Below are 24,951 nucleotides of genomic sequence, written 5' to 3' on the forward strand. Positions count from 1 at the left end.
TAACACCAGAGAACCTACAGGCACCAGCTAACACCAGAGAACCTACAGGCACCAGCTAACACCAGAGAACCTACAGGCACCAGGAAGACAGAGCCTGGGAATGACTAGGTTCTGACGATTTGTGATGATAAAATATGACATCCAGCCAACCATGGCTAGAGTGCGTGTGAACCCCGATGGCCATCAAGCAGATATCTGAGAGGGGCTGAGCTTTCCAGGTGCTGGCCCAGAATCAGAGCTTCTGTTGTGGCAGAACTGCCCCATATCACTTTAGGGACTCCTGTGACTCCATTCTCATCTACACTATGTCCTCCATGGACTCTGATGCCAAACATTGAGCTCAGTCCCCATAGCACCGCTTACGATTCCAGCCCCAGATTGTCCCAATACAACACACTCAGAAGAAACATGAACACGGGATGCCACTGCGATGGACTCCACCACGGGCCTGCCTTTCCCGTCTGACCATCTGACCAGCAAATACGTCAACATGTTATGAAGATGGAGCAGCGGATTCATTCCCTCCCCTTCCAGTTTAGGACAGCGCCTTCTTTCACAGGCCTCACAGGTGGCTGATAACAAACTATCTCCTTCCCTCACCTCATCTTAGAGAAAGCACTTAAGGATTAGATCCATCTGTTCACAGTCGTAATTCCGAGTCAACAATTAAGACAAGAGCCTGGTCCAGGTGCTGACATACTGCAAGACTGTAATGATCTGTCATCTTTGCTCACTCTAAAGAGCCATAGTTCACATTTACAATGTCCAAACTGTGTCACAGAACCCTGCTTCACCTAGCCACAATGTACTAATATTCACACACACACACACACACACACACACACACACACACACACCACATAAAATAAATAGTTAATTAGAGGTTGTTCAAATGAACCCATGAGCCATGTCAGTATACCAAGAACTCTATTGACAAAGAGGGTCGGGATGCCAGGGAAGAACACGATGGGACACTCTTAATAACCTGTGTCAACATTCATGCTAACTGCCACCCAAGCTGATTATTCAAGAAAAGCTAAAGAACATACTCTGTGTAACCCTACATAAACTCTATAATCTAGGCTTTGCAGCCCACCCCTGCTGGTGTTTGCGCTTGGTGTGATTTGCAATTGGTGTGAGCAAGGCTTGTGACCTTGGAATGTAGCAAAGGTAATGAGCACAGAGACTTGTCCTGCTGGTTTGAAGGCTCTAGAGACATTGTCCCTTGTGGCTTAGAAAAATTAAGTGGCCACATTGGGAGGCTCACATGGAAGGAACTAAAGACAGCCTCTAAAAACTTGAGAGTGGTCTCTCGTTGACAGCCAGTAAGGAGTCAGGACCTTGGCTAAAGTCACAGGCAATGCTGACAGAAAGTGAACTGGGAAGTGAAGCTGTCCTCAACAAAGCCACCAGGTGAAAACCCAGCCTGAGCCCATCCTTCAAGGACAGACAGCCTTGCATAGGATCAAACTGTTGGACTAGGTTCCTGGCCCATAAAACAACTCAAAGAAAAGCTGGGTGGCATTGGTGCACATTTTTAATCCCAGCACTCAGAAGGCAGAAGCAGGAGGAACTCTGGAAGTTTGAGGCCAGCCTGATCCTCAGAGAAAGAGAAACCCTGTCTCAAAAAACAAAACCACAAACAAACAGAAAGGAAGAAAATAGGTGTGTTATCTTAAGCCACCAAGTTGACAGTAACTCATTATGAAGCTATGGAAAATCTAAAGTATTAAAATGTGACATCACCTATTATTAAATGTGCCTATACCTAAGGCTCAGTGAGCATCTAGAAGAATGGGTGGATGAATGCATGCATGCATGCACAAGTAGTTAGCAGTGATGTCTATTCACAGTCCCCAGTACTTGGTAGTCCTGCCTCCTTAGCTTGAGTCCCTGGAGCTAACATTACCCACTCTGAATCAAAGTAGCCAATAAAGAAGCCAGTTGTTACCACCCACCATGACAGTGACAACTGTGCAGGCAGGCCCACCTAGGCTTATGAAGACCGCGGCGGGCTTAGAACCATGGTGACTCCAGGAAGGCCAGACTCCTCACTACCTGAGCACTGATCATGCTGCTCTCTGGTTTGTTTTCTCTGGATGTTCAGATCTGAACCCAGTGGATCAGAGCTTCGTGCGTGTTAAGCATGTGGTCTATCACTGAACGATATACCCTCAGCCCTGCATCATTTTCCCAAGCCCTCCTCTTGCCTGTCCCTCCCTCATTTCAAACAATATGGCACGCAAACATTTGCTTCCCCATGCCACTGGCTGTCTGCAGGCTGCTTCTCCACACCAAGACTCAGACTTGGGACTTCATTGCCACTGTGTGTCATTACTGCCCTCCCGTCTGACTCCTGACAAGAGTCCCGGCACCTGGTGGCCCAGCCTATCCCAACTCAAGTCCCTAGACTCATGCCAGGGACCATGAATCAAAGCAACCCACAGTAAAGACCTAAGACTACCACAGGACGGCAATGAAGCCACCTTTAGGGTATAGAGCAGTTTCAGGTGGTAGCTTTGCTTTAGGTTATAGCCTAATCCATGCATCCAGATATTTTCCTTTAAAGTATCCACAAACTTTTCCCGTAAAGGGACAGAGAATGTATACTCTGCAGAGTATGAATGCTATTTCAAGTAGTCAGCTCTGCCACTTCAGTGTGCAATACTGTACTGTGTGATACTGTGTGATACTGTGTGATACTGTGTAAACACCACCATCTAATACATAAATGAATGTGCGCCAACTAAAATTTTTGTCAAAAAACAAGCAACAGGCCAGGTTCAGCCTGAGGACAGCAGTTTAGCAATCTCAGTGTTGCTGAACTTGTCTGTTATTTGGAATCTCCAGCTCCTTGAAAAGGTTGGCCCACTGCGTCTTATTAGAAGTCACTGGAGCTATCTCAGGGAACACTGGATACCCACAGGCTCTAAGCACCACTATACTCCAGCTTACTTGAACCATATCCTTGGCAATAGAATCTCTCATAATCCTTTACCTTTGAAAAGGGTCTGGTCACCAACAGAACCCAGGCTGGAACACAACCTTGACCCTCAACCCTGGCATAGACCGCCCAGACATCAGCCAACTTTTGGGGAAAAGCACAGTCCATGTCCCCTGAGTATGACACATGTTCTCCCATCAGTGCCCATCACTTAGCTCAGTCAGCATGCGCACTTCACAACCCATGTTCCAGACATGACAAATAAGCACTCTCTAACTTCAGGACATGAACACTCACAGCCTCACAGGGGATTCTTTGATGGTGACTCCACTAGAGTCTCAAGTATACCGACGGACACTGGGCTGGCAATGGCTACTTGGGAAGACTAGCTACCTATCTTGATACACCTTTTCAGACCTACTGGGGAAAGCCAAGAGAATGCTGCCCAGGGCGCCTCTTGGGGGTCCAGAGGAGACTGGTGGGGATGCCTCTCACTCCTTACCTGCTTTGAGTTGGTCAGGTACAGCTTGGCTGCCAGGTTGATGACCTGCAGCTTCACGATGTCCTCCTCTGCCGTGAAGGACTTGGCCATTTTTCTCAGGACATCAGGTGCAATCTTGGGGACATGCTCACAGTACTCTCCAATGAGCCAGAGGATACTGGCTCGTGCCATGGGCACCTGTGCGTACGGACAGGCATTAGGACTAGAGGAAACGTGTTGATGTGGGTGGGGTGAACTGCCAAGGAAATGGCGGCTCGTGCTGGCCTACTGTCTTATAGGTGCCTGAGGATGGAGGCAGAGGGGTAGAACAGAGTACAAGGTGGGCTTTTCACAAGCAGCACCCCCTTTTCCACATGGTTTCATTAGCATGAACAGAGCTGCCAAGTTCTAAAGTTAGCCGTGGTTTTCTAATGTACTGCCATGTGAGTCTGCCTGGCTCTCCAGGAATGGCGTTAGGGATATTTCAACCCAGCAACACAACAGAAACACAAAGATGAATCAGTCAGCCATCCTTAGTCAAAGCTTCAGTGGAAAATACTAGAGTTCTGGTACGGGCTAAAGAGCTCTGTGAGGGAGCCCCGTGGGGACAGCCTTGAATACGGTCACACAGTCTAATCTCTCTCCTCCTTCTACCTGAAGAACATGCAGTGCCCATTTGGAGGTTGATCTGGGTGAAGCTAAAGCATTTAGTTACAGGTTCTTAAAGTCATGGGGACAGGGCTAGAAAGATGGCTCAGAAATGAAGAACACTTGCTGATCTTGCAGAAGACCCAAGTTCAGTTCCTAGCACCGACATTGGGCTGTGCACAACTGCATGGAACTCTAGAACCAGGAAATCTGAAACAGCTGGCCTCTATAAGAGCACATACCCCACACTACACACATACACACACACACACACACACACACACACACACACACAAATTTAAAGTAAAATAAATCTTTAAAAAGACATTGGTTGGGTGTTGGTAGTGTATTCCTTTAATCCTAGCACTCAGGAAGCAGAGGCAGACAGATCTCTGTGAGTTCAAGACCAGCCTGGTCTACAGAGTGAGTTCCAGGAGAGCCAGAGCTACACAGAGAAACCCTGTCTTAAAACAAACACAGTAAAAACAAAAACAAAGAAAGAAACCATGGGGATAATGTTGGGGTGGGGAAACACACGAGTTGTTCCCTCACCTGGATGTTGTCTGTGAGCTTTGCCAAGTGTTTGATGATCTCGCCGTGCTGTGCTGGCTGCATTTGCAGCAGCTTCTTAATGACCACCACTGACTCTGCAACCACAAGCTCTAAGGAATGATAACACAAGCCCCAGGACAGTCATATGGCCACACCCAGGTGGACAGGCGCACCTGCAGTGTGCTGGCCATCCTCTTTCCCACAGTCTGATGGCCACACCCAGGTGGACAGGCTGGCCACCCTCTTTCCCACAGTCAGATGGCCACACCCAGGTAGACAGGCACACCTGCAGTGTGCTGGCCATCCTCTTCCTCAGCCCCCTGCAGTTCTCAAACAGCTCAGTTTCAGCAATACCTGCACACTAACTGGAGCAGATAACCAACAGACACACATTGTACCTAGACACACAAGGGGGTAACCACTGGCCAGCTGGGTCAGACATACACACACCATCAAGGACGGACACTTCTCCAGGCAAACACTGACCGTCACGGTTGGACAGAAGCTGCACCAAGCCATTGAGGCAGGTGTCACGGACTCGGCCTATGTTCGTTGCACATCGTCCAATGGCCTGGATTGTAGCTGCCACAAAGTCTTTATCCATGCTGCGAATGTAGGTCTGTGGAACATCATGAGAGACTTACATGCAGCAAGGAACAACCTCACAGTCAAGGGCTTCAAGTAGACTAAGGCTGTAAACCCCCTACCCCCTCCCGTGTGATAACTCATCATGCCAGAGATTAATTAAGTCTTGGGGGACTATAATGTCTCCAAACCACATCCAGGGATTTCTCAGCCTAAAGGTAGCAGAAGACACTGAAACGGGGATCTAAAGAAACATTTCTCCAGCTTTGGGTTCTTGCAGAAAATGACACCCATCAGGGCAATTCTCTCTGAGCACAGGGATCTGCAGGACACCTTTCCTGGGGCCTCGGGGCTAGAGGTTAGCCTACTGACTGTACCTGGAATTCCCGGAGAACAGTGGGGATGTTAGTCTCATTTGCCAGGTTGGTCAGCACTTCCAGCTGCAAAGAGGCAGAGAGGCAGAAAGTGGCCAGGGTAGCCCGCGGGTTTTCTGGGATTTTATTGCAAACAGACTAGAAAGCAATACTCAGGGCAGCTCTGCACATGCTTAGAATGTCGAGGAAATTCTTGATCATGATCCTTCTTCAAAAACACAAGAAGGTCAATTTGCCTCCTCAATGAAGTCCCTGACAAGGTACAGGTGAAGAACGGCCATGCTGCCTCCTACCTCCAGAGGAAACGCTTCCTTTGAGGACACAAACCTAGGGTGATCTGTGAGTCTCTGAATGACCTGGCCATTCTCCCTGCCTCAGAGCATTTGCAGATGCTGTTCCTTTTGTATGGAGCAGTTCTTCCCACTTCTGACCTTGCATTTACTTAGGTAACGCACACTCATTTATCAGGTCTCAGCTTGGACTCCATCTTCTTTGTTTGGTTGGTTGGTTTTTGTTTTTTTTTCGAGACAGGGTTTCTCTGTGTAGACCTGACTGTCCTGGAACTCACTTTGTAGACCAGACTGGCCTAGAACACAGAAATCTGCCTGCCTCTGCCTCCCGAGTGCTGGGATTAAAGGCGTGCGCCACCACGCCCGGCTTGGACTTCATCTTCTCAAGGAACATTTCCTTGATCCAAATGATGGTGGCCATATTCTAATTTAAATTCCTATTTTTTTTTCTGTGTATTGGTTTGTCTAAGCACCATGTGCACACCATGCCTGCAGATGTCAGAAGAGGGCATTGGATTCACTGGAATTGGAGTTCTAAATGGTCATGAGCCCTCATGTGGGTACTAAGAATGGAACCTTGGTCCTCTGGCAGAACAGCCAATGCTCTTAGCAGCTGAGACACCTCTCTAGCCCTGATGCCACCTATTTATATTTCTCTGCACTCTTCATTTTTGACATATTACATAGATGGATATTCTCCATTTATCTTGTGGTTAGCTGTTTAATGTGTCTTTTGCCTCCCAACACAACTATAAGCTCAATAAAAACAGGATCTCTGGCCCATTTCCTCCACCTTGAATTGCTATATCAACACCTATTTATTGTTGCTGTTTTGTTTTGAGACAAGTGTTTCAAGTAGTCCAAATTGGCCTTGAACTCTCTATATGACCAAGAATAATCTTGAATTCCTGATCCTTCTGCTTCCACCACCTGAGTGGCAAGATTGCAGGCATGTGCTACACCATCCTGTTTATGGGGTGCTGGGGATCAAACCCAAGGCCTTGTGCACACTAAGCAAAGGCTCTCCCCAGACCCCTTGGGTCCCTAGATCCAGTATCAGAAGTAGTAGCAGATGCACTAACAAGTGAGGAAAGTTAGTCACTGTTCAATGACATCACCCAATAATAAAGCATTAGAATGGGAAAGGAAAGGAGGCACAGGATCCTGTTGGTGTATGTGTTCCAGAAAGTCTGAAGAGGCAGGTACGTGAGAGACAGAACTGCAGAGTTTGGTGACTTCACACTAGTAACATCACTTCCTGGAGTCTACAATTAAAATATAAAATGTAAGTGATACAGGCTTTGGGGGTGATTATGAAAATTAAGTTATTCTGGGAAGTGTCTGCTGCATACCACGCAGTTGTGTAACCGTTTCCTCCAAGATTGAAACGTTCCATCCTACTGGAAGCTCAAGAGCAGGAAGGAAAACAACTCACAACAGGGTCAGGAAGTCCCTGAAACTGACCAGATTCTCTAGGCCCCTCCCTGCCAGAGTGAGCAACACAAGCTCAGAGTCCTCTCAGACGAAAAGAGGCTGAGCTGCCAAGAAGCTGAGGAGCCAACTAAGCTGCAAAGCAGACTCTCAGCCAGGCCAAGCTGCACAGAGTCTGAGGCCAGACCAGGCTGTGCACTCACCTTCAGGATCTTGATCTGGGTAGGATCCGTGGACCTAATGTAGAAGCTCTTCAGGTAGGGTTCAAACATACCCTGGCAAGAGAGAGAGAGAGTATTCCTGGGGATCCCACCACAGTCCTAGATCTGCCTCTTCCAGAGACACCTGCCCCTCCCACCATAGACCCCACGACCCGACCCTTCAGCCTCAACGCTGTCATCCTTGCCTCAAGTTCCTCATCCATTTCATATCTGACTTACTCTTTTTCATTGGCATCCCCACCCCTCACCCCCACAATGGCCCCTTCAGGATCTAGACCCTGCTCCTGGTTTGTGTTTGGGGTCTTGAAAAACCTATACCCGGCACACAACGTAATTGTAATTCCCCCATCTTTCCCTGCAACCCTGTGTGTCCCACCCCAGTTCCCAACAGCTCCCACAGAGCCCACAGGAGCCAGAGCAGGCCTTGAATGCACGCTCACCCTTCGCTTGATGGACATGGTGGCCACATTCTGGAGCACTACATACTGCACCTCACTGTGGAGAGGATGGGTTAGAGGGTTAGATGGGTTCTGAACCCTTCCGTTGGGGTCAGGGGCACTGGGTCGGGAAAGACAGGATAGCCAAAGAGCTGGGAGGAAGAAACTGATGGGAGAAAAGTGGGACCTGGCTGCGGAGGGGGCGGGGCTCTCCGTACCTGTGGCTGCGCAGCAGGCGTACCAGCGCCTTGGCGATGACGCCCACCTCTGCCTTGGGCGCCAGGTGGAAGTAAAGCTGCGCTACCGCCATGACCACCGCGGCGCTGCGGCTCTGCAGCAGAGGCTTGGTGTTCCGCAGCAGCAGCCGGTGATCTGGGTCCATTACATAGGGCTTCCGAGCGGGCAGCGCCGCAGTGGCCGCCTCCTCTGATCCAGGGCCTTTGGCCTCGTCCTCCTCGGAGCCATAGAAGGCCTTCTCGGGATTCTCCTCCAGCAAGGACTCCTGAAAGAGATCCAGCTGTGTGTATGGACATCTTCCCAGGGTGACCTCCGGGCCCCTCCACAGGAAGGTTGGGAACCTCGTGCTCACATTCTGCGTAGGGCTCAGGAATTGCGTTCGCGCATAACGCGTGAGCATGCTGATAATCACCACCTGGCCCCACTCCTCCACATCAATGAGCAGGTTGCAGAGCTTCCGGTAGTTTTTGTGAATCAGGTCGATACGTTCCGGACAGACCTCTTCAAAGGCCATCACTACACTGCCTGCCACCAGCTGGAGAAGCAAGGCAAGAGGATGTGAACGGGAAGGGCGGAGGATTTGAACCTTTCCCACCGCTCGTCCTGTCTTTCCATAATACCCACCGTGGTCTTGTCTGCCAAAAGCTTCTCAATGACTTCTATCAGCTGGTCCTTCTGATCAGAGTCCAAACTGAGGGAGAAACAATCGCTGGGAATATGTTCTCTCCCGGCCCCAGGCTCCCCAACAGCTGCCCCAGCCTGGCTCACACACACGCACGCACACTCATCAAGAGATGTGAGCCCCCATCTTTGGCCTGTATTTGTCAGATCCCTAAACTATCTTATTCCAGATGAGAAGCAGCCTGCAAGACCGTGATAAGGTCGGGGGGGATGGGCTGGGAGTTTAAGTACCCTGGCCCTGGAGGACAAAGGGCAAAGCCGGGGCACACCTGTAGAGTTTGGGGATGGCATGAGCAGCTGTTTTCCTAACGTAGGGTGACATGTCCGAGGCAGCCTCCTTGATGGCCAGCATCATGATGGGCACTATGATGGGCACACGGATGCTAGAGAGAACCCGGAGCGCGCTGGCACGGATCAGCTGGTTGGGATCCTACAGGCAGAAGTACAGACAGAGGCCTGAGAAGGCATTATGTTCCCTAATGGGAAGATCACACGTTTTTGGGAATCACCATTCCTGGCTCCTACCACCAGAACTTGCTTCCCTGCCTCCGGACAAGGGCTAGCTTGTGTCTGGTACCTTGGTGTCCTGTATATTTTCCTCTGAGATTGAAACATTCCATCCTGCAGGAAAGTTCCATAGCTTCAAGAAGATCCTGAAACTGGCCACAGTGACTAGGCCCCTCCCTACCAGAGTGAGCAACACAAGCTCAGAGTCCTCTCAGAGGAAAAGAGGCTGAGCTGCCAAGAAGCTGAGGAGCCAACTAAGCTGCAAAGCAGACTCTCAGCCAGCCCAAGCTGCATGGAGTCTGAGACCAGACTAGCCGCCTGGGGGATGCAGCCGCCTGCAAGGGCTTTAGACCAGAATCACCTGCAAAACACACTCTGCAACCTGCTGAGCTGCCTGCAGGCTGTGCCCTGGGCTCCAGGATCCCAGCTTTTGTGAGCTGTCACCCTTGCTGGCTGGGGTGGCCTTGGTGATGAGGCTGTCTTTGAGTTATTTCTGTTCCTGTAGGTAACCCCAATAAAACTTACTGGTTCTCCAGGTTAGCCTTGGATGGTATCCACACTTTGGTCTGCCGTGGGTTCCCTATCTGGAGTGAGTAGATGGGTGTGCTGTATCTCAGCAGGGACAGTGCTGTTGAACAACACTTGGGGCCACCATCTCTTGGCTCTGGCTGCCAAAACCAGTGCGTCAACAGGCAGCTTTGTTTCAGAAAGTGTAGAAAACTTCAGAACTTCCACAGCTTCCCAAAGACTTTCTTAGGAGCCGGCATCTGTCTATACCTCCAGAGCCTGCCAGAAAATGCAGGCTGCTCTCTTCCAGAGTTCACCGGTCCACGCCCCTCCCCCAGTAGCCCATCAAAAGTTTCCCTTCTCTGATATTTAAAACCCACATCGAGTAGGCTTCTCCTGTTCAGACGGTATCCCATACGCGCCTGATAACAGCATGTATCCTTTTATCCAGATCCCAGAGCTTAGCACTATCTTCCTACCGTGGTTATAAACCAATGGTTCTCAACCCATGGGTCTCGACCGCTTTTTGGGGGGGCAGGGGTGTCACATATCAGATCTCCAGCATGTCAGGTATTTATATTATGATTCAGAACAGTGGCAAAATTACAGTTATGAAGTAACCACAAAAACAGTTTTATGTTTGGGGGGTCACCACACGAGGTCACGGATTTGGAAGGTTGAGACCCATTTCTGTAAACAACTCCTAATCCTGCAGAATGGTAGACAAGTGTGCTGGAGCACTACAGGAAGTCAGCTGTGACCCTGATTTCTCAACTGAACAAAGAGACCCACAAAGTCAGGGGTGAACGATGGCAGAATCCTGGGATTGGTTTTTAATGGTTTAACAGCACTTATTTGAAAAGCAGGAGCCTGAATTTTCTTCGACAAATTGTATGACATCAGCCCCTAAAACTTGGCCTGCTTTGTTTTACCTTTTTTTTTTTTTTTTTTTTTTTTTTTTTTTTTAAATTTTGGGAATGATCACAGGAACAAAAACCTCTGTTTTCATTTGGGGAGAGGTAATTAGGCTGGCAGATGTTATCACTGTGGCGCTTAATTTCAGCAAGGCATTCTGGGAGTCTTTCCTAACACTTCGTGCATTGCCCCTCTTGATATAGGCCTTCGATTTCCCACAATCACGTTAGCATTTTAGGAGCAGAGTCTGGATCTTTCTTTTTGTAGAGAAAGTCTCTTGTGTACTGTATGGGTGCAGCACCTGTCAATTCAAGCTGATTGGCCTGTAGCTGAGGCAGGAAATAGAAGGTGGGACATCCAATAGGCGGTAAGGATTCTGGGATAGAGCCCAGCTCAGAAGGATTGGGCCCCAGATATAGAGGAAGACAGTCAAATATAACTAAGGACCATGTAAACAGGCACATGGCAGAACTCAGAATAGTGGGATTATTAAATTATAATCCAGTCAGGGAACAAGTCTAGCTATATGGCCTAGGTATTGGAGTCTCAGAGTCATTATTTTTGGGAGCTAGGGGCTGGGAGGAAAAACACACACTTACAGAAAATTCCATACTGCATATTTTATCTGTGTATCCTCATAGCCCTTTACACATGAAGGGTATTATTAAATTTTTTTTCTCCTTGCTTTTAGGATCTTCCAAAGACAGAAAAAAGTACTGTTTGACTATAGAGCTCTATGGGATCACAACTTAATTTATTAACAAAACTGATGACCTGGAGACACTATATGTCACACACTGCAAGCGGATGCCATGCTCCAAATAACCGCTCACTGTTTTGGACAGAAACACAAATTAAGGGACAAAACTGAATTTCAAAGCCTTGCACTAGATGTAGGGCATGCAGTCCCATTTCCTAGAGAAGTGGAGGCGTGGCTGAATGTCTGAAGCCACCCTGCGCCACTTAGTAAAGCTGTGTCCCCAAATAAAAAATAAGTAAAAAGGGCCGAGGATGAGCCAGCTATGACTGTGTACAACTTTAGCCTCAGCACTAGGGAGACTTAAGGAAAATTGTGAGTTACAGGCATTATACGGCATGGCAAGTTCCTGGCCAGTCTTGTTTCAAAACACCTAAAGAAATAATGGGGGAGAGTGAGAGGGGTGTTCTTCGTGTGAGGAGGGCGGAGGGGAGGATGGTCTGCATGTGAGGGGGGCTGAGGAGGGCGGGGGGGGGTGGTCTGCATGTGAGGGGGGCTGAGGAGGGCGGGGGTGGTCTGCATGTGAGGGGGGCTGAGGAGGGCGGGGGGGGGTGGTCTGCATGTGAGGGGGGCTGAGGAGGGCTGGGGTGGTCTGCATGTGAGGGGGGCTGAGGAGGGCTGGGGTGGTCTGCATGTGAGGGGGGCTGAGGAGGGCTGGGGTGGTCTGCATGTGAGGGAGGCTGAGGAAGGAGCCCAGTAGCAAGTGTGAGGGCCTGGTTCAAACTCCAGTACTGCAGAGGATCTGGATTAGTGATGCCAGGAAACTAATTAAATAACACAGTGTTTCACCAGAGATCCCAGGGGCCACCCACAGAGACAGAATGACAGAAGTCCAGATTATCTGTTTGTCTACCACAGGGCTGAAAGAAAAGTAGATAGAAAAAACAGAAACGTGGCTTCAGGTTAACTGATGAAAAGAGAACCTGAGAATATACAATGCACCAGAAAGCTCAGGCCATTTACAAAACAATGCTTCATTGTTTAGGAATGCATAACCAATCAGCAAAGAGAAAACACAGGGGCCGGACGACTCGAGGGCTAAAGCTCTTGCCACTAAACCTGATTCTCCTGACCTTGATCCCTGGGGCCCACAGGATGGATGAAGGCCTGACCACCACACACGCTTGCACACACAAAAGTAAAGAAATATAGTTTAAAAAAAGAATAGGTATATACATATGAAAAGCAGGGGAGATAGACAAGAGACAAACCAAATTTAAAAAAATTATAGTTCATTCATTTCAATATAATGTAATAAGGATTCAAATGGAGCCAGGTGGTGGTGGTACTTCAATCCCAGCACTTGGGAGGCAGAGGCAGGAGGGATCTCTGAGTTCAAGGTTAGCCTGGTCTACAGACTGAGTTCCAGTACATCCAAGGCTACATAGAGACCTTGTCAAACCTTGTCTTGAAAAAAAGGACAAGGGGTATGCCTTATGGCTTTCTGAAGGAGTGTGGTTCAACAACAAAGGCTGTTAAGCCACTGACCTCGGGACCAATCTATTAGCTGCCTATTTCTTTTTTTAGAATAAAGACTTATTAGAATATAATTATGTCCATTTCTTTAACACAAAATCTAGCAATTGCATGTTTGAGACACTATAGCCTACAAGACTTAAATAATATTTGAACATTTTGCATTTTGTTGACAACTGTTCTAGAGGGTTTGGGGAGTGTCTTTTAGTTTTTTGGTTTTTCATTGAGTTGGGCCAATTGAGATTTCTTACAGGGCGTAAGGCACAGATTGTAAAAACTTCAAGAAAATGCAAAATATGTGCTGCAGTTTCAGAATAGATCTTATAAAATAGTGTAATCTTGACTCAACAAGAGATTGCTTACCAATCTGAGATGGAGCCCATGGTTTTGATTTGAAAGACCAATCTAGGATTTGTATGATATAAAAACACTCAAATCTATTGAGGAATTAATGTATCTAAAAGTAGCCATGCTCCCTACCCTTCCCTGAGAACAGACTGCAGCCCGCCTTTCCTGCCAGCCCAGCGGATTCAACCAGAGCTAAACCCCAGAGAGCAGCAGTCGGTTCTCAGTCTGCCCAGCAGCTACAGAAGTGTGGGTCTCTGAAAAGGATGAGGTGTACCCCAAGAGCTACGCTCACAGAACTGAAAGTATAGAAAGAATAGGCAATAGAAGTCATAATCAGAGCTTCAAAAAAGATACGGGTACCAATACAGAGGGAGAGAGGAGGCTGCCGTATGCTCCACAGAAGAACCTAAACCAGGCAGCAAGCACTCAGTGGGGACTTGAGCATGAGTGAATGAATTCAACCCTAGGTCCAGTATGGGAGGGGGGAGGGGAAGAGAAAGAAGAAGGGGGGAGGGGGGAGGCAAAAACAAACAAACAACCAGAGAAATATTCACAGTTTACTGAGGGGGTTTTCAGCCCACTGCCTCCTAAAGGCCCTGAACCCCCACTGTCCCTCCATTTAGGTGGTTTCAGTTTCTGTCTGGCTCAGATTTCATTCTGCAGGAATAGGTGAGTATTTAAAGGATGATTGTTTTTTTCTGGTTTTCTTTCTTTTTTTCTAATACTCTTGTGTGTCTGAGGCATGACAATGACCTCCTGTGCTGAAAAGCAGAAAGACCAATTCTTTCTAATTCCGGAATCACTAGCCCTACAGAGCGTATAGAGCGTGGGATTCCCAGAGTGGGTTGTGGCAGGTGGTTCTTTGACTTCTGCAGTGACCTTGGCAGCCAGCCCCCCCACTCCCCCCCACCCAGGGGGAGACCAATCCCCTGCATGAGAGACTGGCTCTCAGCGGAAACCTCTGCCCTCCGTAGCAGGTTGAAGGTAAAAAGGCTCTTCCAGTCACCGATGGCATCAGGAGACCAGGACCACAGCCAAGGCTGTACTGCCCAGGGTGAGACTCCTCTATTATCAATTCTTCCTCAAGGGACTGGCATGTGCCTGGCATGGACCAGCAGACATGAGGACTGAGAATCTCCACTGTCTGGGACTCAAATGATTCATACTGGGGACAACCTGCTGTTAAAAAAAAAAAAAAAAAAAAAAAAAAAGTCTCTACTAGAACTTAAGTTGAGATGTGATCCATACCCTGATTAGTGAGGTCACCTTTGACTCAGTGGAACCTTTAAGATGTGACTGAGTCAGGAGGGCTCCAGATGAATGGATTAATGGCCTGAGAGTGGCTATCTCTTGTATTTGTCCCTCTCACTATGTGACAGCATATGCCGCCTTGAACTGTCCAGCTTCCAAGACTGTGAGAAGAATAAACTTATTCTTTACAAATTACCCAATTATCTAGTTTTATACACAGAAAATGGATCAAGACAAAGCTTTATCATCGGCATCTCAGGTGGAATGGCATGGGCTCTGGGCACCCAGTACCTATCTTAAGTTCTGGGCTTTTGATTTTGGTTTGGTTTGGTTTGGTTGGTTGGTTGGTTGGGTTTGTTTGTTTGTTTTTGAGACTGGGTTTCAATGTATATCCTGGCTATCCGGGAACTCACTATGTAGACCAGGCTGGCCTCAAACTCACAGAGATCTGCCTGCCTCTGCCTCCCACATGCTGAAGTTAAAGGCATGTGCCATCACCATCACAACCTGGCCTTTCAAGTTCTTTATAAGCCTGGCTTCTACCTGCTGAGGCCTCACGATGGTCCTTCACTCTCCTCTGAGCCTGATCTTCCCAACTTCTGCAAGGAGGAAGGGGGTCTCCAGAGCCTACACAGTATTCATGGCTCCTGCCTGGCCCCACTCCTCCCAGTCTAGTAAGGCCCTGACCCCATGCAGACCTCTGACCTTTAGGCCACGTTGGAAAGTAGAGATGGACAGTAGGGCTAGGTCTTGCTGCTCCTCAGCATATCGGACCAGGTACACGTAGACAAGCTTCTTCACCTAGGGAGAGCAGGGGTCTTGGCAGGTTCCCTAGCAGGGGGAGGGATCTCCACCTCCCCATGCCATCACCACCTCTCCATGCAGTTCATGGGGTTAGGTTCTTCCAATAGAAGACAGCAGCCTTGAGTGTGTCCCCCCACTCCTCAACCCTGATTCACATCCATAAGTGTCTTCTAGGTCAGGGACAGTTTGAATAGGTCACGCCCCAAGGGTTGAATCCTTTCCTTCTTAGCCCTGGGCTCCGCTTGAGTTTAGTCTGGGTTGGGATTGGAGACTGTTGCGGGATGGTGCTTACCTCTATGTTCTTACAGGCCACATTCTTCACCACTGCAGGGAACAGGTCGGAGGCATTCTTCCCCCGGGCGATCATCTGGGTGTTGGGTCAAACAGGGAAAAGAGGAGGAGGAGGAGGAGGAAGAGGAGGAGGAAGAGGAGGAGGAGGAGGAAGCAGACTGATTAAGTCAAGTTAAGCAGACTGATTATTATATACACCCAGGGTCCCTGTTCTCCGACACCCAGAACACATGGGAAGAAGCCCTTCTTACTGCCACAATCCTCTTCATGGCCTCCAGCTTGAGGGAGTCCTTGTTGGTGTCCAACATCTCTTTCAGGTCATCATGCCTGGGGGGAAGGGTACAGAAGGTCAGATGAGGAAAGGGGGAGGGGCATGGATCACTAGGGTTCAGGCAGGACTCAGACCAACTCCAGTCTAGAGAGGAAACAGAGCCAGGGGGTAAGGGTGGGGAGTGGCAATGGGCAAACTATAGATTAGGGTTTCAGGAGAAACATGTTGGCCAGCCACTATTACGGGTTGTATTGTGTTCCCCAGTTTAAAAAAAAAAAAAGGATGTTGAAGTCCTAATATCCCTACCACACACATACACACACACACACACACACACACACACACACACCCCATGCCTTAGAATTCTTGGAAACAGATTTGTCAAGGATGTGAGTGGGGTACAGCTCAGCTGGTAAAGTGTTTGCCCCACAAGCATAAGGGCTGGGGCTCAAGCTCCAGAACCCACACAAAGGCTGTGAGAGATGGAAAGTGCCTGTAATCCTAGCACTGGCAAGGTGAAGACAGAAAGGTCCCTGGGGCTCATTGGCCGGTCAACCTAGGCTAAAGTGTGAGCCCCAGGTCCCAGTGAGCAATGCTGCCTGAGAAAAATCAGGTGAATGACTCCTAAGGAATGGCACTAAAGGGTGACCTCTGGGTTCCAAACACACACACACACACACACACACACACACCTTTATATATAAAATTGTTTAATGATATAATGGCATATATGCCCATAAACCCAGTATAAAGTGAACATATTAAGATATGAACAAATTAAAATATATTTACTACACTTCAACTACCAAACATCACAGAGTAGCCTGGCCTATCTTCAGTGTGCCCAGAAGTCTTGTATTAGCTGACTGATGGGCACAGCATCAAAATATCACACTGCACATTGCTAGCCTTGGAAAGGAACAAAACATGTTTTTCCATTTTTATGGAATGCACACTACTTTCTCACCACCATCAAGTCAAAACCTCACGGGATGGACCATCATTAATTAGGGACTGCCTGTACTGAAGTTAAATGAAGCTAAGCCACAGGTGGGTGGCTCCCTCACCCAGTATGTCTCCTGGTTTGTTAGTCCTGTTTGAGACAGATCTTGATATATAGCCCGAGCCGGGCTCCTTCCTCAGCCTGATGATTCTCCTCTCTCAGCTCCTGGAGTGCTAAGTTTGCTAGCATGCACCATCCTACCCAGATCTTCTGGTGGTCCCACTCAAGCGACAGAGAGTCACAGAGAGAACAGTGTAAAGACTTAGGACTGGAGACTTTCTTCTGTAAGCCAAGAAGCATCCACGATTGCCACCAAGCCGCTGGGATTCTGAAAGGATTCCTCTCTGGGTTTCTCAGGTTACACGACCTTGCTAAAGCCGTGATTTCTGGCCTTCTGAAACTGTAAGAAAGTTTCTCTTCTGGGGTCTGGAGATGAAGCTCAGCTGTTAAGAGGCTTGCTTAGCTTCATAAAGTCCTGGGTTTGATACCCACAGATCTCAGGCATGGTGGCACATCTCAGTGCTCAGGAATAGGAGGCAGGAGGACCAGGAGACCCTGCTCCCAGAAAAGTAACCCTGCTTGTGATTTTCTTGTTTGTTTTGTTTCGGTTTTGTTTCCTGACATCAACCATGCAAAACTAGGATACCTGGGCAGGATGGCACACACCGTTAATCCTTGCTCAGGAGGGGAGGCAAACGGATCTCTGTGAGGTCCAGGGCAGCCATGGCTACTTAGTGAGACCCTGTCTCAAAAACCAAACCAAAGAACAAGAAAGTCAGAGAGCCGGGGGCAGAGGGCCAAGGGTGCATGTATGAGACTAACAGAAAAGTGAGGGGAGACAGGAGGACCAAGTAACCCAAGTAAGTGTCCCAAGGACTCTAGAAGTGTCCTTAGCTTTCATGTGCACATGCACACTCTCATGAGCACGTGTGTAAACCCAAGTAATTAAAACACATACATACATACATTCATACATACATGCACACATCATACATACAAATAGGAAATGATTTTTCTGAAGAGATGTTTTTGACAGAAAGCAAAGAAGAAAGGGGGTGCTTTTCAGAACACAGAGGCCCTGGCCAGCTGGCCGAGGACCAGCAGGAGGAAACATCCAGTCCTGCTCATGTTAATTCAAAATGCCTTTGCCTGGGTGGATGTTCCCGAGACCAGAACATTTCTGGTGCTCTCGGAGCAAAGAGTGTAAGACAGCCACTTAGTTCCTCTCACAGCTGGAGTCATAGCTATTTCTTAAGAAGTAGTCCTTCCTGAAGGCAGCTCCTTAAGACTCAGGAAGGAAATAAAATGTTTAAGATCAGAAAGTAAAACAAGACTTGCCAGGTCCCTCCCCAAAGTTACACATCGGTAACCATCTTGGAGAGGAGACTTCCACAGGCCTAGCCAGAAGTGTGGAGGGAGCCCCCGGATGCTGCTTCTGTGAGCTGTCAGTCATGCTGGAGTGGGCTTTTTAGTCACCCATGTTTCTGGTAACTGTTCACCTGGTTCACTGAGCTGAACTTAGGTAGAATTGCTCCTTTGGTGCCATCTACGGGGTGAATCTATATCTATTCATGTCACTCCAGGAAAAGTCACACCGCACCCCCAAACATAGACATGGCTATCAGTTCCTCAGAGGTGTTGTGCTGAGGCCAGGACAGACGCACAGACTATTTGGATGGACTCTGGCAGTACTGAGAATCTTGGAAACTGACAGAGATGGGCAGCAACTTTGCCAGTGTGTAAGTGTTCACTGCCGTAAGTGTGCACTGCCGTACCTCTCCAAACACACACTCCATGGTTAATTAACAATCAAGTACTTCTCACGTGAACTGCACACACTTCCACCCCTGTGGGTACGTCTATACCCCAGAGACATAACCATACTCCACACACATCCCTCATAGACACAAATAATCATATACATGAGACGCCAGTCACAAATCCCAGAGAAACACACAAACTCACATAAATATACGTGAACAATACAGCATCCTGCCACAGAAGCACTCTCAACACATAAAGCCCAGACACACTTCACTTACACACCTATACTATCCATGCCATGAGAGACCTCACCATACTCTCCAGCACCATCCACAGACAAACACACCACACACAGGCCCCTTACAGTCACACACCACAGCCATATCTAATGCCTACACAACCTTAATAAATATGGTCACTTAAGGCTCATTCTCCAAATGGCTAGGGGACTCCAAGACCAATGAGGGGATCCTGAGGGCCCAGCTTGGTGGGGGTGGGGTGGGGGTGGGGCAATGGCCTGCAGTAGACAGAGCAGGCTCAGATGCCTGTAAGTCTGTGCTCCCCAGAAGCTACCTCACACCAGGGTGTCCTTGCCACACCTAACATGTCTCAGGCCCCTGTCAAATGCACACACCCCAGGGCATGCCACCCACAAAACTACTGATGCATTTCAGGGGCTGGGTATAAAAAACAGAGCAGACAGAACTGATCTTCAAATGCCCACGACCCAGACCAGACCCTGTGGGGCGAGATGGCCTTTGCCCCTTTCCATTCTGGGGAGAGATGGACCTCACCCCTCTGTTGCTCGCCCTCCTCCGACTGGCTTCAGGTTCCCAGGAGGCAGAGAGGTACACAACAATGTCCAGAGATCATGAAATATTCATCTCCCAGTCAGATCCTTTTACTCTGCCACTCCCTCCAACCTGACCCCTGACCTACTGTGGGTTAGCAGAGCCCCCGGGTGTGTCGCAGATCACCTTAGGATCAAACACATCCACCCACCTCCCCAGGGGCCATTGGGGATGTGTTACACCTGCCCAGTTACAGTCTACCACCCAGATAGACTGACCAAACTTGGACTGTGGGATTGTGGGGTTTTTGTTGTTGTTGTTGTTGTTGTTGTTGTTGTTGTTGTTTTCTGTCCCCACATTGTATCCTGAGACCATTCCTCAGGAAAGAGCTCAAGGGGAGAGAACAGTCTAGGTGGGCCCTCAAGCCTTGACTGCTTCCCAACCACCCTCCCCTCAGAGTTTCCAGAGAGTTAGACTCCTTATATCCCTTGGTCATACTCTTCAGCCTTCATGTGTCCTATGACCTCTACCTGCAGCCCCCAAGCCCGGACACCAAACACCTAGTGCCCCTCTATCTGAGGAGCTAAACCATAAAGTATTTGGCTAGCAGCGGCAGCTACCCATTCCCCGACCTTCTCGGCTCTCTGTGGGTAGAGATGGGATTGTCCCTCTGTACCTTAGCGGCTGGCTCTGGGTCTGGCCTTGGCCAACCTCAGGACAAGGTTCTTCTATCAATGTTTCTGGGGTTGTGTCTTCCTCAGGAGCCTGCAGCCACCGAAGTTCCTCAGGCTTCAAGGCCTGGTACCAGGGTGGGGGCCCACCTTCAGGGCCCAGCACAGGACTGGAGGCCTCCTCCTGATCGGCCCCTCTGGCCCCTGGCCTTACTACGGTCCCTGGGAGCTGCAGGAATCGCTGCATCGGGCATCAGGTCCTGCTCCGGGAGAGTACTGGGCTGGGGCTGCTTGTCACTGCCCACTGCCACCACAAGGCCCCGCCCTGAAACTCAATAACGGGACACTGGCCTCCTAGGAGGATCTGGTTTCCTCTTGTGTGTCCAGATGCAAAGCCACAGGAGGTACAGATGGCTGGGGAGAGGGCCTGGGCCCACCGCAGGCCAGGCGCAGGCTGGGGCAGGGGCAGGGCAGGGGCGGGGCAGGGGCGGGGTAAGAAGTTCAGGGAAGAGGTTTGTTGTTGTTTTGGTTTGGTTTGCTTTCTTTTGTTTTTTGTTTTTTTTTTTTCATCCAAATCTCATAGCCATAATGAATCCTAAATATTATCACAATGTTTCCCTCTTCCCTAGAAGTCTCATACATCCCCCCCATCCCCCACCGCCCACCTCCACTCATTCTGGCCCAACCTCTTGATCCTCATCAGTTACTCCAAAGGCAGTTTGTGGAGTTAGTTTTGACTGTCAGTTTGTAGGATACAGAATCATCTAAAACAAACAAACCTGTAGGCTGGCCTGTGAGGGAGTAGTTAAGTTGGTCTAGTGAAGGTGGGAAGACCCACCATAAGTGTGGGTAGCAACATCCCATGAGCTGGGTACCCTGACTGAATAAAAAGGAGAAGGTGGGGGGCTCTAGAGATGGCTCAATCATTGAGTTCTGGCTGCTCTTCCAGAGGACCCTGGTTCAATTCCCAGCACCCACATGGCAGCTCACAACTATCTGTAACTCTAGTTCCAGGGGATCAGACAACGTCTTCTGGACTTTATAGGCACAGGCACAAGGCAGTGCATAGACATGCATGTAAGCAAATCACCCATGCACATAAAGTAAAAATAATAAATTTTCTTTTAAAAAAAGAATTACAGCAGACTAGAGAGAGAGCAAGAGAACGAGAAAGAAAGCAAGAGAGCAAGAGAGAGAAAGAGAGAAAACATGAAACCTCATCCTCCTGGCTTCATGACTGAGGATGACATGGGTCCAGCTACCTCAAACTCTTGCTATCATGTTTCCTGCCATAACAGATATTCTCAAACCAGGAGCCAAAATAAACCCTCGCTTAAATTGCTTCTGTCAGATATTTGGTCAAACAATAGAAAAGTAAGCCCTGAAGTCCCCTTTGCCACCCCTAGTCTAGGTCAGGACACCTTAAACATTTTCTACTTAACACCTCTGCATCTGAGAATATTTTTTACATGACTCCATGTTTACAGGTATATAAAACGGGTGTACAAATCAAGCATTTACTGTCAATAAATCAAAAAGAAATTTATTTTAAAACAATTTTGAGGGGCTGGAGAAATGACTCAGCAATTAAGAGTATTTGAAGAAAAGACTTGAGTTCAAGTCTGGCGGTGGTAGTGCATTCCTTGATCCCATCCCAGCACTTGGGAGGCAGAGGCAGGTGCATCTCTCTGAGTTTGAGGCCAACCTGGTCTACAGAACAAGTTCCAGGACAGCCAGGGCTGCACAGAGAAACCCTGTCTCAAAAAAACCAAAAGACTAGTTAAGTGAGAGACCCTTCACCAAAGAAGCTAGGCAGAGAGTGACCGAAAAGGATATCCTCCTATAGTCGGATGGCATGCCCACCGCTCATACATCTGCACATACACCATACATGTACACTTCACACACATATGCACACTCACACATGCATGTAAAAATAATAAAGTTACCAAAAACAGTTATTTAGTACACATAATTTTACCTCGAAGGACTAAAGCAAATGTGCATAGTAAGGTGTTTGTGTAACATTATAATCTAAAGATATACTAATCTGATACATGCTGAGGATTGACGATAAGACAATAGTAAAAGTCTTTATTTCCGTAGTTAAGTCATTACTTTTCCCTAAGAGCAGACGATTTTGTAGGTACAGTTGAAAGTGCGGCAGGCACAGTCTCCAGGGATAATCTCCGGTGTGCACCAAGGTGTGTCAGGCAGTGTCTGTCAGTGTTTGGTATGATGGAATCACAGTTGCACAGGAAGTGCAAATGTTATGTGGTTAGACTCAGCAGTAGTAAAGTCACAGTATGCGCCATAAGTCAGAAACCTGAGTTCTAGTGTGTGCTTGATTCTCATTAATTTTTCATTTTTGTGTGCTCGGTATCCTTTCATGTTACCAAACCTTTTGTGAATGCTGCCTTCGGTGGGGACCCACAGTTTAAGCAGCTTGGATTTAAGGCCATCCCCGTGCCCAGCCAGTCAACCCTGACCTCTCCTTCCCTTGTCTCCTGCTCAACCCAGATCACTTTCAGTCTCATCGGTCCAGCCTGAAATCCTTCCAACACACAAATCTGGTGGCAGCACCTGCTTAGACCCCTCATTCATTCTAGTGACTTGCTGTGTGATTCTAGCTACTGCATGCTAACATCAGAAGAACCTACACTGTGGCTTTCCTTAGTCCTCTGGGATGTAGGAAATAGAAATGAAATATGTGCCAGGCGTGGTGGCGCACGCCTTTAATCCCAGCCCTCAGGAGGCAGAGGCAGGCGGATTTCTGAGTTCGAGGCTAGCCTGGTCTACAAAGTGAGTTCCAGGACAGCCAGAGCTATACAGAGAAACCCTGTCTCCAAAAAAAGACCAAAAAAAAAAAAAAAAAAAAAAAAGAAAGAAAGAAATGAAATATGCTTATTTGCTTACTTATTTATTTGTAACCCTGGCTTGCTTGTTTGCTTGTTTGTTTGTAGTCTTCGCTGTCCTAGAACTTGCTATGTAGACCAGGCTGGTCTTGAACTCAAAGAAGTCTTTGTGCCTCTTCCTCTGAGTGTTGGGAGTAAAGGTGAACAGCATCACACCCAGCTGCACATCTTTTATACCAATGGAGTTTTTATTACGTTATATAGAGTCAGAAAAGTCTCCATTCCTTTTGTACTCTTCCCAGTAGAGGCCGGCCAGCCCTAGGAGCTATGAATTCTGGACAGGTCACAGCCTGACATTCGTCTAAGATCTAAGTATGTGCTCACAGCTGCATCCTCTTCTTAGAAGCTGCACTTTGCTTATCAGTTGCCTGACTTTTAAGGGTTGGTTGCTGTTTGCAGCCAATTGAACATGTGAGGCCTAGCACTGAGGAGTGTGTGAGGAGCAGGGTCACCTGGTCATTAGTAATAAAAATTCAGTGGGACTCCCACTAGGTGCACCTGCCTGCTTGAATGACCCTTCTGCAGATTGTGTGGTCATTTCCCTGAGACCCCAGACCCATTTCTAACATGAGAGTACCTTCATCCCTGAAATGGAACATGTCTTGCACTCCCACCCCTGACCCTTGATTTGTCAGGGCTACATTTGTGCCCCCTGTTGGAGCAATCTGTTGGCTCCTGTTCACTACTCTGATCCGTGACTAACAGGTCCACAGGCCTTTAATAAATGTGCTATTGAATTTATGAACAAATAAATGAATGAGTCAAAGGTAAGATTCAAACTAAGTAGGGCTGAATCATAGGGCAATGTGGGGGTTGGGGAAAGATGGAGAAATGAATTTGCAGGAGGAGCCAGTTTCTCAGTCTACATCCAGGGCCGTCTTCCTGGAGTGGACCACACTCAATCTCCAGTTCACCAATTCAGACCCCTCCCCTACAGAATTGGTTTTGGGGGTTTTGTTTTGGTTTCTCTTTGAGCCAGCGAATAAAAGGCTGCAAAGAGTAGACGCATCATCGCAGCTGTCCCTTAAGGACCCCGCCTGTCTGGCCCCTCCCCCACCAGCCTTGGGTCCCCCGCCCCCTCGTAGCTAAAGGCGAAGTGGCCCGGCTGCGGGAACCCCCGTGAAGCGCGCAGGGCGGGTCCGGGTCGGCTGGGCCGCAGCCTCGTGGGCGCTGTCCATGGTGCCTGCGCGCCAGCCGCACCCGGCCGGCGCTCGCTCGCTCACCGCTTGTAGTCCGAGGAGAAGATGCCGCCGCTCGCCGGGTCGTGGCCATATTCCGGCTCCCCGGGGCCGGCTGAGCCGCCCTTGTCTTCGCTGTAGGCCGGAGCAGCCGACATGGATCTGCGCTGAGGGGTGGCTGAGCGGCCGGGTTGGGCTCTGGTCGAGGAAGGGGATGCACGCCTAGCTCTGCGGAGCTGCAGTCTGCGCGGCGGAGGCAGCGCGCAGATTCAGCAATCAGGGCTGAGCGCTAAGGTTCTTAAAGGGACCGGCACCACCCACAGAGTGCAGGGTTGAGGTGAGCGGACAGGGGAAGGAGGAACAGCGCCTGTCCCGCCCCAATCTCTCAGAACTCTCTGGCAACTGCAAGCATCTAAAGGTCTCTCAGTGAGCGAGGCTGCAGGGCTGATGAATGTATAGTCTTTGGAAGGATGCGGACCTCCTGCCGCCGCCCTCCCGATCACCTGACCTCCACGGATCCGCCCACCCACAATGAGGGAGGAGGACGTGGGGGACACTGAAAGAAGAACATCCACCTTGGAGATTTAGGAGTGGGTGCCTTTCCAACCTTTTTCACACAGT

The 24,951-nt window shown here is 48.8% G+C and overlaps 1 protein-coding gene across 1 annotated transcript in view; it reads right to left on the reverse strand.

Annotated features, from left to right (window-relative positions):
- Nucleotides 1-24,790, reverse strand: part of Ap3b2 (adaptor related protein complex 3 subunit beta 2) — a 33,594-nt gene extending 8,804 nt beyond the window's left edge. Inside the window, exons 1-14 of the mRNA XM_021194593.2 lie at nucleotides 24,376-24,790; nucleotides 15,989-16,064; nucleotides 15,739-15,813; nucleotides 15,348-15,443; nucleotides 9,151-9,311; nucleotides 8,825-8,891; nucleotides 8,553-8,735; nucleotides 8,182-8,465; nucleotides 7,967-8,021; nucleotides 7,509-7,580; nucleotides 5,588-5,650; nucleotides 5,112-5,244; nucleotides 4,626-4,735; nucleotides 3,447-3,623 (exon numbers count right to left, since the gene is read on the reverse strand). Of these exons, the coding sequence (XP_021050252.1) occupies nucleotides 3,447-3,623; nucleotides 4,626-4,735; nucleotides 5,112-5,244; nucleotides 5,588-5,650; nucleotides 7,509-7,580; nucleotides 7,967-8,021; nucleotides 8,182-8,465; nucleotides 8,553-8,735; nucleotides 8,825-8,891; nucleotides 9,151-9,311; nucleotides 15,348-15,443; nucleotides 15,739-15,813; nucleotides 15,989-16,064; nucleotides 24,376-24,488 (1,665 nt within the window). The 5' untranslated portion in view covers nucleotides 24,489-24,790. The remainder of the gene's footprint in view (nucleotides 1-3,446; nucleotides 3,624-4,625; nucleotides 4,736-5,111; nucleotides 5,245-5,587; nucleotides 5,651-7,508; nucleotides 7,581-7,966; nucleotides 8,022-8,181; nucleotides 8,466-8,552; nucleotides 8,736-8,824; nucleotides 8,892-9,150; nucleotides 9,312-15,347; nucleotides 15,444-15,738; nucleotides 15,814-15,988; nucleotides 16,065-24,375) is intronic.
- Nucleotides 24,791-24,951: the final 161 nt, after the last annotated feature.

The sequence above is a fragment of the Mus pahari genome, chromosome 1, assembly GCF_900095145.1.
Source record: "Mus pahari chromosome 1, PAHARI_EIJ_v1.1, whole genome shotgun sequence".
Classification (NCBI taxonomy): domain Eukaryota; kingdom Metazoa; phylum Chordata; class Mammalia; order Rodentia; family Muridae; genus Mus; species Mus pahari.